Genomic DNA, 13,223 nt, shown 5'->3' with positions numbered 1-13,223 from the left:
GTGCCCAGAGTCACTGTCATCACTCAGGAGTTCTGTTCCTAGGAGGCGGGGGTGGGGGGGGTGGTGTGTGAGAAGTAGGCACGTGTCCCTTAGATTCTGTCATTTCACAGCCAGTGATGGCTGCAGAGGATTAAACAAGGGCCAGGGAATTGTCATGTTACATTGGTCATGGGAGTACAGACCGCCTGTGGTCCTTCCCCTTCCAGCTCCCAATAACGGAAAGACAATCTGAGAAGCAGGCATAAGCCAGTTGCCATGGCGATCAAATTGTCTGGAACACATCCCTGTTCAGGAGAACAAGGTACACAAAACGGTGCACCTAATTAACCAGAACAGGTGTCATAGGACGTTTAATAACAACACAGAAGATCGTCTTCCTGCCCCTGGGCTACACTCCTTCCCCCTTTAAAAGAGGAAGCAGCCTTCACACACATTCCACCCGAAACAACCCCACTCCACATCTGTCCCCTGTCCATGAAGGAGTGACAGGAAATATGAACAAACTCTTCCTCTCAAGGCAGCCTGAGGGTCCACCATGAGATACTGGATGAGATGAAGTAAGTCTGAAGAACTGCGATTCCACAAAAGGAAGAACAATTCAGAACAACTCAGGAACCTGAGCCCTCTCTTGGCTGAAGTTACACGGTTGCCCATCCCCTGTTGAATCCCAAGCAACAGTTGCCTGAACTGAGAAGTGAGCTCTGGGCTGGGAGGAGTGGACGAGGTGTGGGCTGCGGCAGTTAGAGTAACCTCCTGCCTAGCTCTCGGAGAGGACACTTCACTGCAGGTGTGGCCACACACAGCCCCACTGAATAGTTTTCTCACCAAGACCATCTCTCCCCACGGCCCCCTTAGATACAGTATGCTCCTGTTCAAATCCCTTAGAAAGATATGGTGAGGCAAGCTTCAGGTGCCTCAGGAACACAAGACAGGTCTAGGCTTTCCTCATGACCCTCCCTGTGTCACCACCAGGACATCACATACATCCTTACACACACGTTTCTAAGTGGCTTGTCTCCCTTCTAGAAAGAATCAACCTGCCTGCTGCCATCCTTTCTCCATAGCCAGGGCAATTCCTCTTGATCCGCCTCCAATGACCCCTCCTCCCCAGTGCAGTCTCAGGTTTCTTCAGGCTCCCCAGTCTCCCCAGGTGAAATGTCCTCGTGTGTCCAGTGCTCTCTTCTCCCTCTACTTCAGTCCAACTGTGTGCCCACCGTGAAGTGTCACGTGTGAACCCAAAGGATGTGAGGGATGGCAGGGTCTCTGAGAACACACCCCCAGCCTATAGGCTTACCTCCTTCTGAAGCCATCCTGCAGGCTTGGGCACGGACTACTGCTGCCTGGTAGCCTCAATGAGAAAAGTCAAGACCAGGACCCAGAGAGTGACCTGCTTCAACAGACGCTCAGGATCCAACTGAAGGAGGGGCACGTTTGAGTCATAACAGTAGAATGTGGCTGAAACATTCTGCAGTGGGGGAGGGGCAGAGGGCACGTGGGTCTGGGTAGGGTGGGGGTGGGGAGACATTCCACGAGGGCTCTGGCAGGTAGGCAAGAACCGGAAGTTCCTTCCACCTCACACAGTGGCAACACAATTGGCGTGTGCCTCTTTACGCAGTTTATAGACTGTTTCTTTGATTCACGGCACCGAGGTTGGACTTGACGGTCCCTTCCTTTCACTTCTTTTTCCATCAACCTAGTTTTGTGTCCCTCAACACACTCTGCTTCCTACCTGGCTCTTGACTTACTTCAACAGAGACTAGACTTTCTGAACAAAATTCAGAACTGTTAGTCTGATAAACACTTGGGTATTTATGGCCACATGGAACTGAGTATTTGAAATTAGGATTGTCTCAGCAGATCCAGTGTCTTTGACTGCTGTATGTACATCACTCCTAAGGGAGTGGTCCTTGTGCTCCAACCAACATCCAGCAGGACCAGCCTTACTAATGATCCTTTGTGCTGGAAAGCCCCCGTCCACCGTCCATCAAAACACCGTCATGCAGCCCCCATGTCCAAGATCAGAATTCACTAAATGTCTTTCTCATAGTATTCCATGGTTGTAAAACATTTAGTTTTTTACCTTTTAAATGATTTTAGTATAATATTTTAAGAGAGCAACACCTTCTCATGGTTCAAAATTAAATTGTGCAAATTGGAATATGCAGTGGCGAGTCCTCCTCCCACCTCCTTCCCCTGTCAACCCAATCCTCTTTCCCGGAGGAAACCAGTGTTATCTCTTTCACTAAAATCTTCCCAGAGATACGTCATGCAACTAAAAACGAAGGCAATCTGTTTTCATTTTTTAAAATGCCTTCATTTTTTTTCTAGTTGAAAATTCATATATGTTCCTATATATCTGAGGATATTTTCAGTGATTGTCTTTGTACGGGTATCGTGGCTCCTCTGTTTCTGCACTAGATTCCTAGAACAAGAATTTCTAGTCTCTTAAATTTCAAAGCACCTGAAAGAATAGGGTGGCTCGATCTAGTAAAGAAAAGTAACAAATGCCTAACTGAATTTGACTTTTGAATTTCACATAAACAATGAATTCATTTTTAGTACAACTTTGTCCCATGCAACATTTTGGACATAGTTTTACTGCAAATTCTTTCCCTGTTTATCTGAAATTTACATTTAACTCGAAATCTGTATTTTATCTGGCAACACTACCAAAAAATCAGAACATACTAAGCTATTATCAGTTACTCATCCTTATGAGAAAGAGAACTTGGAGTGATGAGACTCAAGTGTGCACCTTGGCTCCAACAGAAAACACAACTGTAAACATACACAAAATCTGCAGGCTCTTTGGATGAAATGGATTTGGAAGAGCCATCATATAGCACTGAACATCTTGGCTTAGTAGGGGTAAGGGCAGAAGTAAGGAACAAGAAGGCAGAAAACCTTCTTCTCTTTCCTTATGTTAAAGGGACTAAACATCCTAGAGCCCTGGTTTTTCTAGGTGTTAAAAGTCCACTACCCATGAGATGGATGTGCACCTTGACACAATGCCAAGAGTTTATCCACCAGTGTCCAATCCCCATTCAGACAAGCCCACTTCCATCTAAATCCTAGCCTGCAAGCCCTGCTTACAAGTTTGTTAATTTCCTGTCTGCATTACATACACTTGCTCTTTACCATCTAGGCTCATCGTTGCATATGGCCCCGTCTACGTGGGAATCATGGTAGCATTCCTTTTACAAAACTTGTTTGATTATTATTTTCATATTGAGAATCCATGTCAGTCAGTTTACCACTATCAAAATGATATGAAAGAGTATTCGTGTTTTGTGTTGTGAGAAGAGAGGACTGTTAGGAAACTTGTCAAGGGAGATGAAGGCTGAAAACCTCAGAGGATGGCAACCAAATCTCTTGGGAGACGAGATTCTCTCACTGCTGTAGCTGCAGTAGAACTCCAACTGATTGTGGGGTGTTGGGGAAGGAAACAGAGGTTTAGAAGGACTGTTCCACAGTGTGAAAAAGACTCCTGTTGGTGCTTAAGAAGTTCCTTGCCCCTTGTCAGGAAAAACTGACTCAGAAGAAGATGAGAAGATAAGGTGAGAATATTTCAAGCAACATCATGGTGAAACTTTATATCTAAAGAAACTTTAGACATAAAGTTTCTAAATGAACTTTATATCTAAAGAAACTCCTGTCGGGGACTGAAAAAAATAAACAGTTTGGGAATATCGCTCAGTACTGGAGCTTTTACAATGAAGGAAAACTCATATGATTTTCAACCAATAACTTCATACTAGAGGGATGGTGAGGCAAAATATTGTACCCAGGCACTCGAGAAAGGCAGGCTTCCTTGTTGCTTCCTCCCTTTGTTCAGTCATTCAACCAATTATTTACAAGATTCTCACTCATAATTCTGATACAGTATTTGAAGGACTCTTCTCAAGGCCACTGATACAAAAATTGCACTGTGCAAAAATTAGCCAGTCCCAATTCTGCAATCACTTTTGTAATACTTCAAAATCCTACACCCCAGGGACAGAGATAATCAAATTAGCCCAAATGTAATTTGGGAAGAGCAGTCACAGAAGGGAGTATCTAAAAGTCCTTTGGATCATGGTCTCTGACTATTCCTGCACAGAGGCTGCGGGCAGGCATTGACTACTGAGAAAAAACAACTCTGGACATGCATCACAAGCCTCAGAAGACAGTTCATCTTCCACTCAATCACGAAACATTAAAGAAACGAAGAGATACCATGTTTGTGTCTTGTGGAGTTTTCAAGTCTGTGCACTTGGAGGCGCTTAGTACTGTTAGATGTGAGGGGTCTTCAGAGGCATCCTGTTGAGTGAGAAATGCTCTAATCTTGCAATTGACCAGAAAGAGGATCTGATGATTGAAGTTTCTTTGGGAAGTATTACAAAGTCAGGTCAGTAAGTTGATCCCGCTACTATTTTTGTTGTTGTTGTTGTTTTTAATGCCAACTGAAAGTCTGCAAGATATTACAAAAAAGGAAGGAGGGAACGTAAAATTGTTCCCATACTACCTGCTGTGTTGAAATTGGCCCAGATTGTCCACTCTCTCTCAAAGTTATTTAAAAAAAAAAAAAAAAACCGTACAAAGGAAACACCTGTGAATCAACATTTATTGAAAAACCTCCATGTATTAAATACACTGAGAAAAAATATTCTAGTAGAGTAAATGCGTTTGGAAAAACTCTAGGAACGGAGTCAGGAGACAGTATCTTAAGAGTGTTTCCCAGGTCTGAATTCTTTGCTAGAATTGTTCTTTAACGGAAACTTCAGGCTTGCTAGGAAAAAGGACCTACTGTTTTTTGAAAGGCATAAACAAGAACCAAGGAACTGCAGTCCAAAGGGCATGAAAGCACTTGCCCCAATTTGAGGCTACTGTGCTTAGAGCGGAGCTCTCCAGAACTCTTTGTAGCTAAGTGCATGGGTTTCACGTGTGCAATAGAAAAATCACGAGTGCACATCTCACAAGAGCTGGTTTTAAGAAGAGACCAGCACGAAAGTTCCCGGCGAGGAGCGTCGCCAGAGACGCTCCGCAGCGTGCCCAACACTCCACCTCTCTCCTCTTTGGCAGAGAGCTGCAGGACCAGATGCCCGCGTGCCCCGCGCCTGCACGCCTGCGCACGCCGACCGCCGTCCTCCCACGGCTCCTGGCGTCTGTTGGGGCAGTTGGCTCGGCTCCGGAAGACAGGAGCGCATGCGTGAGCGCGGAGGGTGGGGCCCCAACGCCGTCTGGTGGGGGCGGGGCCTGTCATGGCCGCCTCTGGAGTCAATTCTAGGAACCCTGAGGTAAGGGGTACGGGGACTTTTCACCCCTCAGGTGTCACCGCTCTGCGCTGGTGTTCACCCTGTGGGTTATTTGTGCCCTTGTCCGTGTAAGGAGACTCCCCACAATGTGGATTCACGCCCCCATAGAGCTCGATTCCCTTGAGGGGTTTACCCCAGGGTTATTGGCACCACTGGGGAGCCGGCTGCATGAAGGGTTCAGTGATTGCGGGGCCTACAGTCGGGGGGGAATAGTGTGTGTGAGCTATTAAACAGGTGCCCAGGTGCTGTTCTAGGCTGCACGTTCTGAAGAGTACAAAAGCTAGAGGGACGTTCTTGCGAGTTGAAAATCCTCATCTGGTTCCAAAGGTGTAGCTCAGGTGATTGGAAAATGAGTGAAGATCGAAGGAACACACTCATGGTTTCACTAGTGTCTTCTTTCTTATCATAAAAACATCAATCAACACTTATGTTCAAACTGCATTCTTTTGTCAGTGATGGGAGCAACTTTGCTGAATGTGGTAATAAACATGTATTTGTAGTCTGATGTCAAATCATGATTGATTTGCAAGCATAGATGGGGTCTGTACATATTTAATTGGTTGGTGGGAATCTGATATGTAGTCAAATGTGTGGGTTGGTTTTGTCTGTGGATGTTTGTGTCTGAAGGGAGGTCATGCCTGTGTTTTTGTGAGAGTGTGTAAGAGTGAGTGTTGTACTTGGAGGGTGTTGAGATGTGACACAGGCATACTCAGGGAGTTGGTGGTTAGGTGTTTGTAATTTGGTGCTTGGGGAATATGTTTACATGTGTTTTTTTCACCCACGAATTTGGGGATTTATGTGTGTCTAATGGTGGATTTGGAAGGATTATCTGCATATGCATAAGGGCAATGTCAGGAAAAGTAGTGGTGTATATTACTTTGGGTGTCCAGTCTGTTTATTTTGTATATTTGGGGAATGTAGGATGATCATTTGTGTATTCAGGGCATGTTGTATGGTTATGGGGTGTTTGTGTGTGTGCATTTTCAGGAGCTGTCTATGTATATTTGGATGTGTAGAGGGCAAGTCTGTGACTATTTTCTGGGACTGGTGGATGTTGTGTATGTAGGTATGTTGTGTTTGTATGATTCTGTATTCTGCAAGATGGCAGAGTTAATTCTGTGTGAGAGGTTGGGAATGTGGGGTTATGTATATGCCAGTAGTGTGGTACTGTATGTGTATTTGGAAAAAGGGCATATAGGATGATATTATTGCATATTTGTAGTGTTCTGGGTAATTGTGGTTGCATTTGGGACTTGTGGAGAGTTATGTGTTAAATGAGTTTGTGTGTGTATTCAAGGGGCATGGCCACTTGGAGGAATATTTGCTGAGGCTGTGCATTTGTAATTTTCAGTAGGAGCCTCTGAAGCTTATGTATTTTGGGAAGTGAGTATATGTGTATCTGATAAAGAGGTGGGGTTCTATGTTTCTACAGGGAAGTTGGACAATTGCATTTCTATGTATTAGAAATATGTGATATGGGTATTTGTTAGTACTTGCATATGTGTGAGCTGGCTCCTAATAGCTAGGGATAATTTGAAGTAATTTGAAGGAAGTTGTTTCATAAATGGTTTGCTGGAGACACTTCCATGTATCTTACTTGTGTATTCTAATCTGTGTGTGTGTCCATCATCAGGTTCATGCATTATCAAAGTTTGTTCATAAGGTATGAAGTTGTTAGGAGTATTCAAAGTGTATTTCTTTGGAGAATGCTAGGGTGTTTATACATGTGTTTGGTAGGAGTAAGAGGTGGTCTGTCTATATATTCGGGGTGAGGGTAGAAATATATATATATAAACACCCCCCCACACATATACAGTTTATATGTTGGGGTGGTGGTGGGGAGCTTGTATTCTGGAGAGGTAGCATAATGTCTAGTGTTTGGGAGGGGATCTGTATGTTCAGGGCTTGGGAATATTTGCATGTGTGTGTCCATAGGTGTGTGAGAATTGTGTATGTATATTAGTAAGACTGCAGAGGTTGTCGGTGTTTTTCTGTTTTGAGTGTGTCTGAGCATTTGGGGTGTATACTCATGAGTAGTTTGTGGGTGTGTGTATTTGTGATTTGTGAGTATATCAGGAGGCTTAGAGTCCTCTATGTGTCTATTTCAAAATGTAATGCCTGAAGAATTTAGTGGTGTTGCTTGTATGTGTGTTCTCAGTATTAGTGAGGTGGACTTATTATGTACCGTTGACCCTTGAACAACACACGTTTGAACCACACGGGTCCACGTATAGTGGATTTTTTTTCCAGTAAATACTACAGGACTACTACACGATCCATGGATGCAGAACCACTGCATGGAGGGTTGGCGCCCTAACCCCCAAGTTGTTCAAGGATCAGCTGTATTTGAATAGGTTATTTGTGGCTGTGTGTGTTTTTGAGTTCCTGGGGCTTCTGGGGTATGTATTCTGGGGGATGTGAGACTTTAGTTTGTGTGTTTGGAAACCAGTAGACGGTGTAGGTTATGTGTGTGTGCAGGAATCCTGGAGTATATGTATTTTAGGGCTGTGGGATTGCATATGGGTCTTTTTTGGGTTGCCCATGAGACAGTTGTGTACTTGGTGAGCCTGTGTGTTTAGGTACTCAGTGTGTACATCTGGATGGCATATTGGTTGCACGTGTTTGTTTTCAGGCCCATGTTGTGTGTGTATATATAGTTGTAAGAGTGGAATGTGAATATTCAGGGTGAGTAAGGTTTTGTCTGTAAAAATTTAGGTAGTAAGAGGTAGTCTGTTTGTGTATTTATTCAGGGTGAGGGTAGAAATGTACGTGTGTGTTCAGGATATATATATATATATATATATATGTGTGTATATGTACAAACACATATGTGTATGTGGTATCCTTTTGGTTATATATCTGTGATGGGAGTTGAGGGTTCTACTTGGGGTGTAAGTGGATTGTGTGCACAAATTCATAGGAAAAGGTATGGGATGTGCTGGAACTGGTTCATAGTATCCTGGGATAGTCAATGGTGCATATCTCTTCCCAGCTCTGTGTTCAGTGATGTCAGGTGGGTAGCTTGAAATTGGTCATGCTGGGAATATTTATACCACGTAGATAGCATAGGTGAAGTCTTTCCCACCTTTCTCGGAGAGTTTTTTAGCACTTACCAGCACACCACTGATGTGCGTGTTTGGATGTATGTATGTATGAAGCAAGAATATTTGGGCATCGGTGGGTACGTATGGGACACCCATGTGAATTGTGAGTGGGGCATCTGGGGCTATGGGCCCCTGTATATGTGCATTGACTCTGGTAATTGTGAATCATTGCATTGCTCCTATCAGGTTGGTCTGTTCTTTAGGGCCAAAGAATCCCCATAAATGTTGTTGATTCCCAGTAGAAATCATGCAGATGGATACAGGGGTGTCTGCACCTTAGGCAGGTGGACACTCCTTCAGCATGTGTGTGGTCCTAGCATCTGGGTCCCTAGAAGGGGGGGCCTGGTGGACAGATGGCCATGCAGAGCAGAACCTTCACAGGTGTGTTGTTGGCGTGACAGGCAGCAGTCAGAAAGTCACGGGGCTTCCTGGATAGGCAGTCAGATGACCAAGGGCTCTCCCAGGAAAATACCCTGAGAATCAGTTGGACAGTTACAGGCGTTACTGGCTCTTCTGGGGCACAGCTGATGTGCAAGGACACCCTCCACATGGGGTCCAGAGCCACGTGTCCCTGAGCCCAACTGCCCCAGGGTGGTGGGAACTGTTGCGTATCAGGCTGGTCAACTGTATCACTAGGTCTCAACCAACCTGTCTCCATGGAAACCTAAGTCCTCAGGGATAGGCAGGACCTCTAGGGATCAGTGAGCTGACAAGGACAGAGGTGGGGAGGCTTTGTCCCTGAGGGAGAGTTGGGGACTGAGACCTGGAGAGCCTGGGGAGTCCCACTCTGAGGAGATATGGCTCTGATGTTCCCAAACCCTTTAGACATGTTCTCTGTTCTTTTCTGAAGGCTCATGATGCTTCTAGCAGTGGGAAGCTTATCTCAGTTTCATGTTTCTCTGATAGGATGAACTGACCCTTTTATTCACTATTCCACATCAAGCTGCAAACCCATCAGATGGAACCATGTGATCATTGTGGCCACCAGCTGACCCCACAGCCACCTTGTGCCTCCCTTGGACCCACCCAGGAATTTCTGAGCCTTCTTTATGGTGAGTCTTGTGGCTTTTTCTCCCTCATTGTGAATCCTCCTGCCAATAAAACATGCTGTGAATGTTAACAAAAGGAAACCTCAACTAGAATTGGAGTCTGGAAGGCCCGTAGAGGGAGCTCTCATGCCGTGTCACTCATCATCAATTACCCCAACAGGAAGAGGTCATTTACTGACCCCAAACAGGAAGTGCAACCACTTTACTACCCCAGCTGGAGGAGGGAAGACTTCCTTCCTGGCCAGCAACAAGAAATAGAAAATAGAAATAGCTAATAGAAAATTCCGCAGTTTAGCCAATGAGAAGCCATTGTCACCTGAAGTTTCACTTTCCTCCAGTGAACTTTCATTTTTTCCCTTGATGATGACTTTCTTTCCTTGTCCCACCCTCTTTACTTTAAAAGCCTTCTGGGACTTCCCTGGTGGTCCAGGGGCTAAGACTCTGCTCTTCCAATGCACGGGGCATGGGTTCGATCCCTGGTCGGGGAACTAAGATTTCCACATGCCATGTGGCATGGCCAAAAAACAAAAAGCCGGGCTTCCCTGGTGGCGCAGTGGTTGAGAATCTGCCTGCCAATGCAGGGGACACGGGTTCGAGCCCTGGTCTGGGAAGATCCCACGTGCCGCGGAGCAGCTAGGCCCGTGAGCCACAATTACTGAGCCTGCACGTCTGGATCCTGTGCTCCACAGCAAGAGAGGCCACGATGGTGAGAGGCCCGCTCACCGCGATGAGGAGTGGCCCCCGCTTGCCGCAACGAGAGAAAGCCCTCGCACAGAAACAAAGACCCAATGCAGCCATAAATAAATAAAAAACAAAAAAACAAAAAAAACAACACAAAAAAACAAAAAGCCTTCCATGTTGTGTAACCCGTTGGAGTATCTCCCTTTCTATCAGATGAGATGCTGCCTGATTCATGAATCGTTTAATAAAGCCAATTTATTCAAACTTCAAAGTAAATCTTCAAATTTACTCAGTTAAATTTTGTTTTTTAATACATTGGTGGCATTCAGAGGTGGCCACTAACAGTTTAATATGTATCCCTCCAGAAATGTTCTGTATAAAAATATGTATGTGCAATTTTCTAAAATCCACTCTTATGATTCCTCTTGCTAACAGTATGATTTTATGATTAAGTGCTTATCTTTTTAAAAAGATTTAGATTCCACACATAAGTGATACCATGCAGCATTTGTCTTTTCTCCATCAGGCTTATTTCACCTAGCATAATGTTCTCCAGGCTCATTCATGTTCTTGCAAGTGTAAGGATTTACTTTAAGGCTGAATAATATCCCATTGTGTATGTTATGTATGTATATTTGTGTGTGTGTGTGTGTGTGTGTGTGTGTGTGTGTGTGTATCAGATCTTGTTTATCCATTCATCTATGAGAGACAGGCAGGTTCTTTCCATACCATTACTGTGAATAACATTTCAAAGTTTGTTTTTGTTTTTGTTTTTGTTTTTTTCCTGTACCATGTGGCTTGTGGGATCTTAGTTCCCCAACCACGGATTGAACCCGGGCCCTCCCCTCAGCAGTGAGAGCACGAAGTCCTAACCACTTGACAGCCGGGGAATTCCTAAAAAAATATTGTTTCTTTTTGCTATATGACCAGAAGTGGAATTGCTGGATCACATGGTATTCTAATTTTATTTTCTTGAGGAATCTCCATACTGTTTTCAGTGTTGGTTGTACCAATTTACATTCCCAAAAACAGTGCACACAGATTCCCTTTTCTCCACATCCTCACTGGCATTTATCTCTTGTCTTTTTCATAATACACATACTAACAGGTGTGAGGTGATATCTCATTGTGGTTTTGATTTGCATTTCCCTGATGATTGGTGATGTGAATCACCTTTTCATATACCTGTTCCCCAAATGTTTGTCATCTTTGGAAAAATGTCTTTTTAGGTCCTTTGCCAATTTTTAAATTGTGTTATATGGTGTTTTTGCTACTGAGTTGTATGAGCTCCTTGTATACTTTGGATATTAACTTCTTTTTAGATACGTGATTTGCAAATATTTTCTCACACTCCATAGGTTGCTTTTTCTTTTTCTTAATGGTTACCTTTGCTGTTCAGAACCTTTTTCGTTTGATGTAGTCCCACTTGTACATTTTTGCTTTTGTTGCCTTTGCTTTTGGTGTCAAATCCAAAAGAAAAGTGATGAGATTAATGTCAAGGAGATTACCCCCTATATTTTCTACTAAGAATTTTAAGGATCAGGTCCTATGTTCATGTCGTTAATTAATTTTGAGTTTATTTCTATGTCTGGCGTAATGTGACTTTTGCATGTGGCTATGCAGTTTCCCCAAAAACCGTTTATTGGAGAGACTCTCCTTTTCCCATAGTTTATTCTTGACTTCCTTGCTGAAAACTAATTGACTATGCATGGGTTTATTTTTGAGCTCTCTATTCCTTTTTGTTGATCTGTGTTTCTGTTTTTTGCCAATACAGTACTTATTTGATTACTATAGCTTTGTATTATAGTTTGAAATCAGGAAGTGTGATGTCTCTAGTTTTGTTCTTCTTTCTCGAGATTGCTTTGGCTCTTTGGAGTCTTTTGTGGTTTCATATGAGTTTTAGGATTTTTTTTCTATTTCTCTAAAAAATGCTTTGGAATTTTGATAGAGATTGCATTGAATCTGTAGATCACTTTGGATGGTATGGGCATTTTCACAATATTAACCCTTCCAATCCATGAACACAGAATATCTATCCATTTGTTTGTGTCTTCTTCAATTTCTTACATCCGTGTTTTATGGTTTTTAGTGTATAGATCTTTCACCCCATTAGATAAATTTGTTCCTAAGTATTTTACTTTTTTTCATACTATTGTAAATGAGATTATTTTCTTAATTTTTCTTTCTGATAATTCATTGTTAGTTGATATTCGTTCATATACAAATGCAGCTGATTTTTGTATATTGATCCTGAAACTTTACAGAATTCAGTTATTCTAACAGGTTTTTTTTTTTTTTTGCAGTGTGTTTAGGGTTTTCCACATATAATATCATGTCATCTGCAAACAGACTTATTTTACTTATAACTTTACAATTTGGATGCCTTTTATTCATTTTTCTTGCTTAATTGCTGTGGCTAGGACTTACAGTCATATGGTGAATGAAGGTGCTGAGAGTTGCATCCTTGTCTTGTTCCTGATCTTAGACGATCCTGTTCCTTGCTTCAGCTTCTCACTGTTGCGTGTGATGTTAGCTGTAGTCTTATCATATATGGCCGTTATTATGATAACGTACATTACATCTATACATAATTTGCTGAGGTTTTTTTTCACACACACACACACACACACACACACTGTATTTTATTTTTACAAGAGGTAAACTGACACCAAGCATTGTAAATGGATGACCACAACAAAAGCAACAATGATTGCAATTACCAAACACGAAACACACTCATACTATGTCATAATATTGACATTCAGTCCAGCAATCCTCCACTGTAACACCTCCTTTACTTTGCAGTGAAAATTGATTTGTATATTTTTTGCCTCTGAGTCCTTGTGGGATTTTTTTTTTATTCAAACAGAAAGTCACAAAAATTATAATCATCCTCATCAGTCCACTCAGTCCCATGTAATTAATTTTTATCTTGATCTTTTGTTAGCACTTTTATGAATTCATCAGTTTTTCATTAGAGTTCCGAATATGCTTATTCATTCAGTTCAGCAGTATAGTTAGTTACCAGAAACCTGTACTTGTCAGAGTCTTTTCCATGAATGTCTTGAATATGAAACTCTTTTATAGGAACATTT

At 42.8% G+C, this 13,223-nt stretch overlaps 1 protein-coding gene across 1 annotated transcript in view; it reads right to left on the bottom strand.

Moving 5' to 3' along the window:
- The window catches only part of LOC309633799 (NUT family member 2F-like), a gene marked incomplete at both ends in the record, with an annotated part of 44,539 nt that extends 43,229 nt beyond the window's left edge, over positions 1-1,310 (bottom strand). Inside the window, one exon of the mRNA XM_082403046.1 lies at positions 1,295-1,310. Within this exon, the coding sequence (XP_082259172.1) occupies positions 1,295-1,310 (16 nt within the window). The remainder of the gene's footprint in view (positions 1-1,294) is intronic.
- Between the last annotated feature and the right edge of the window lie 11,913 nt (positions 1,311-13,223).

The sequence above is a fragment of the Balaenoptera borealis genome (genome assembly GCF_965194805.1).
Source record: "Balaenoptera borealis genome assembly, chromosome: 8".
Taxonomy (NCBI): Eukaryota; Metazoa; Chordata; class Mammalia; order Artiodactyla; family Balaenopteridae; genus Balaenoptera; species Balaenoptera borealis.
Note: the sequence above shows the minus strand (reverse complement) of the source record. Positions and strands in the feature narration are given on the sequence as shown.